The following is a 4,679-nucleotide window of genomic DNA, read 5'->3' on the forward strand; positions in this document are numbered from 1 at the left end:
TTGACCTTAAATAGCCAACATTGTTTTCCATAGAACACAGCATACCTTTAAGCATTAAAGCTCGAGGGGGTGGGGTATTGGCCAATATACCCCCTTTAAGTGCTGTTCTTACGCACGACGTGAAGTGGACTGCCTGGACACAGCCCTTAGCAGTGGTAGTGTATAATGGCCATAGGCCTATACCATAAACCCCTGAGGTGCCTTATTCATATTATAAACTGGTTACCAACATAATTAACAAGCATTTTGTGTCATACCCATGGTATATTGTCTGATATACACACAGTTGAAATGCTGTTTCCGCCAATCAGCATCCTGGTTCCAAACGACCTGGTTTACAATAGGCTATAAATATAAATTGAATTGTATGGCGGTGTCTATAGCTAGATGTTGGCTAGAAGTACAAGAAAGTGTGTTAAACTCGAATGGTTAAATCCATAATTGGTGATGGAGTAGGTCTACATTTAATCTGATTCAGCAATAATAACATGGCTAATCAGATTAGCAAACCCCGTTACAAGGTTGTAACCTTATAGTAAGAAGTAAGAATATCTCTGGAGTCACTTCGAGACGGTTCTTTTCCATTCGTCATAACATGTTTCCCGTGAAACTCTCAGTGCCCATTCATTGGCTAACCTACCGGTTTGTTCTACGACTCTTAGATGATGATTGGTCCAAATAATGTACATCAAACAAATTGTCCGTTCTTATTGGTAGAATGTCTTAAGCCCCGCCCCTAGAAGTAATACATTATACTTTACCTCCTCCCGGAGCAGTGCCACATATATCTGTGCTAGGGGAAACTTCACCCAAAGCCACTTTCTTAACACAGTTCCGTCCAACGTCACATTACAGCCCAAATGGACCACATGATCAACTGGAAGGTAAGTCAGATATATTAATAAAAGTATATTCATTAGTAACAATTAACATATGCTGAGCATCCCATGTTGTATTGTGTTCTATAAATCGTCCCTTATTTCGCTACGAGGTCGTTGTCGTCTGGCAAGCTGCCCATCCTCTCCAATGTTGTTGTGACTTGATAGTGACACTTGCTATTTGCATGGACAGTGCAGTGTTACGTTTTAAGATATATTTTATTATCTTGTTGTTGGTTAGCTACATTGTTATGAGTGCTTTGTACAGTGACGCATATGCAACGTTTTTAGGATAGTCTTGCTATAAATACTGCAGCCTACGCAGCACCGTTTATGTGGTCTACTTCACGAGGGTCGTCTTGAGCAGGCGCTGCGCAGAGAAGCAGATCTAAAAGTCAGCTCATTTTACAAGTAACTGAACTGACAGGTTCTAATTATAGAAAGATCAGCTAATTTGTTTTGAGATCTGTGATTGCATCGCGCGGGGGGGGGTGTGTGTGTGTGTGTGTGTGTGTGTGTGTGTGTGTGTGTGTGTGTGTGTGTGTGTGTGTGTGTGTGTGTGTGTGTGTGTGAGAGAGAGAGAGACACTGACAGAAGACACCCTAGCATACTGATGGTTGCAGCTGTCCTGCCAACTGTGGTGACTGGGTGTCAGCTCACTCCTAGTCTTCAGACTTTTTGGTGTGGGCGTTGTGGGGGGGGGGGGGGGGGTCGGTGTAGTATTTTGGTCCCTTGCGGAATTCTAGAGCTGTGGTTCCCAACCAGGGAATCCACAGGAGGTACTTGAGAAGGCTCATGAGACCGTAGGCTTACTGGTAAAATGCACGAGGGGGTACTTTAGGGGTACTCCGGGCAGAGCAACATTCAGTTGGTGGTACAGGAACCGAAAAAGGTTGGGAACCGTTGTTCTAGAGTGTTCCTTCCTTGAGGGATGGTAAGAGGGACTGGTGGAGTGTGACTTGCTCCTCTACTTGGTCCGCTGTGCAATTGAGCATGACAGGATTATATTAAGTAGGGCAACTTTGTTGGTCAAACAAGCACTCATTTTATTTCCATCTAGTTTGCCACAGAATGGCTGATTTTATATTTTATAGATTTGTTCTATAGTGAATGAACCTGTACATTACCAACCTTCATGACCCTTCATGACCTAAACACACAGCACATAGCCTCATTATCTCTCTCTCATCACCCTGCTCATTTCTATCTCTCCCTCCCTCCAGGCGTTGGACAATGTCCCTCTGCTCTTCTACATCCTGGCATTGAAGACCCTGGTCTTGTGCCTGGGCTTCGCTGGAGTGAAGATCTATCAGGCTAAGAAGGAAGAGGCCAAGCTGAAGATACAGAGGGCAGAGCAGAGGAGGATAGCGGAGCAGGTGCAGGAGCTCCTGGATAACGAGCTCCAGGACAACAAGAAGGATGACTGACCCAGGAGGAACAAGGGAGAGTGTGAGGAGATGAAAGGTGAAAGTGAATAAAATACAAAATTAGTCCATTTGGAAATCAGTCAGCAATATGGACTGGGAGATAACAATGGGTGTTTCAAAGCTGCTTCAAAGGGTATGATGCCTTAAAGTACAGTAGTTATTGGTCAGTTTGAGCTAAACATTTCCCCTCTTTCTTCGCAGGAACTACAGTATGTCACCTGACCAGACTGGGGACCTACATGCTCCAAGGATGGGGCGGAGCTCTGATTGGCTGGTCTGGGGAGGAAGTGTTGAGAATGTATAGTTCCTGTTGGACAGAACTTACCCAGAACAGGCCTGGGGTCCTGGACATTGCTGCGGGTGTCATTCTTTTTTTACACAAACTTTTAACTTCAGAGCCACCAGATGTTTTGTAAATAAAAACTGTTTTTGTACCTCTGTTGGAGCGGCCTTTCTTTGTCACATTTGATGTATAGAGCTGAATGTTGGAGGCAGTGGTGTGATGGAGAGGTGGTCAGTCTATTGACTACCCATTAGGGGGCATTTAATTTGTCCTGATCAAGGAGATGAGGAAGCCATTATAGCACTAAAGTCATGTTGACTGTTTTCCCCGGTTCGTCTGTCTGTATGGTTACTGTACTTTTGGTACTTATTTTATACGTTTTTTATTTTTTACTTGCTGATTATCTCCGTTAAGTGAAAAGCACTTAATCAAATGTATTATTAGACAATTGAGAAGTCTTAGTGGCTTAGTGTACATGGCTCGGTTCCCTGCACATTGTACATTTGGTATTGGCAGTGACCCTGTTTATATAGCTTCCTCTTTCTGATGTTTTTCTTGATATTGAGCACCACTGTTGGGTAGAGCTTACAAGTTATGCATTTCACTGTACTTTTGTGCCTGTGACAAAACAAACTTGTAAAGGTGATAGTTTGAAAGGGTGCACATCCATCTGTCACCATAGGGAGGCAGCAAAGTGCCACCAAATGGCCAGAATGTGAAGTGGCTCCAGACAGTACTTGCCTATGTTGAACATTTGATGAAAATAAAGCACCACATAATTAAAACAAACCACACATTCACATGACTTTAGCGGTGAAGTCTTTATTACATGATAACTCACTAGATTATTATTGAAAGTATAATAATGAATCTCAATAGTTCAGAGTACAAAAGTAGCTAAATGACTAATGCAACTCCAAACCGCTGGGGTGGATAACTTCATTCCAGATGTGCTGTGATGGCGCATGCATTAAACATTTCACAGTGCATCTACACAAGCCTCCCACTACAACCTATGAACCCCCCCCCCTCCTCTCTCTGACAGCAGCGCACACAACCAACCCTCCTATAGTAACTGCAGTTCAGAGCCCTAATGGCCCCCAGTCGGCCCCAAAATAGCGGTGTAAGTCAAGTGAGACAAGCCATACTGGCCAGGAAGATGTGCAGCAAAAATGTACAGTAAGCTATGAAGACCCATGCAGGCAGTCATCCCTGCCCCGTGTGATCAGCGTGATATGGCAGACATTTCTGTCAAAGGAGGATGAACTAGGAGGGGAGCTTGTATTAACATACAGTAACACTCAATGCTATGGAAGCAGATGAGTCATTATTGGAGACATATTGAACAATAAGTCCCTTTCATAGAATTCACTCCTTGACAGGTTCATTTGCTAAGAAAGTAACTCTGAAGTGTTCTGTTTACAAATGTTAGGCATGGACCATTAGGAATTAGAATATTCATGAATAATAATTAGGTCTATTGTGATGTCATCAAATAGAATGTCATTTGTACTCCTCGATGAGTGAAACTTGGTAAATCGCTGAGCTAGTGATGGCAGCATTCCACAGGAGATTGGTGGCACCTTAATTGGGAGGACGGGCTCGTGGTAATGACTGGAGCGCAATAGGTGGAATGGTATCAAATACATCAAAATAGTTTGACGCCATTCCATTCGCGCCGTTTCAGCCATTACTATGAGCCAGCCTCCACTGCAGCACGCACACATCTTACAGACAGGAAAATGATGGATCCAGTAATGAGTCTATAGACAGGGTTTGTTACGGGGTCCTGAATTACAAGTCACAATGAATCCAAAGAAAGTTGATCCCCTGTGTCTCTCTAGAGAGGACTACCTCTCTCTCTCTCACACACTACCATGCCTGACCATGAACATATACAACGATTCCAAAGCAAATGAGGAAGTAAAACATTTTTTTTTACAGCAAAAATATTCAAACCATCCCTTGCTTCTCTATCTACTTCTCTTTCCTCAAGTGTCTAATATTGTTCCAAATGGAGGACAAAAGAGAAATTAAATGTGAAATGATAAGAGATGAATGTCTCTCGCTCTCTTTTCCTTTCTTTCTCTC

At 43.2% G+C, this 4,679-nt stretch overlaps 1 protein-coding gene across 1 annotated transcript; it reads left to right on the top strand.

Moving 5' to 3' along the window:
* Positions 1–749: 749 nt before the first annotated feature.
* LOC106575576 (small integral membrane protein 11) lies at positions 750–2,739 on the top strand. The gene is made up of 3 exons (XM_014152166.3): positions 750–884; positions 2,102–2,342; positions 2,507–2,739. The coding sequence occupies exons 1-2, from the start codon at positions 861–863 to the stop codon at positions 2,303–2,305; spliced, it is 228 nt and encodes a 75-aa protein (XP_014007641.2). The 5' UTR covers positions 750–860; the 3' UTR covers positions 2,306–2,342; positions 2,507–2,739.
* Positions 2,740–4,679: the final 1,940 nt, after the last annotated feature.

This window comes from Salmo salar, chromosome 17 (genome assembly GCF_965601325.2).
Source record: "Salmo salar chromosome 17, fSalSal1, whole genome shotgun sequence".
NCBI lineage: Eukaryota > Metazoa > Chordata > Actinopteri > Salmoniformes > Salmonidae > Salmo > Salmo salar.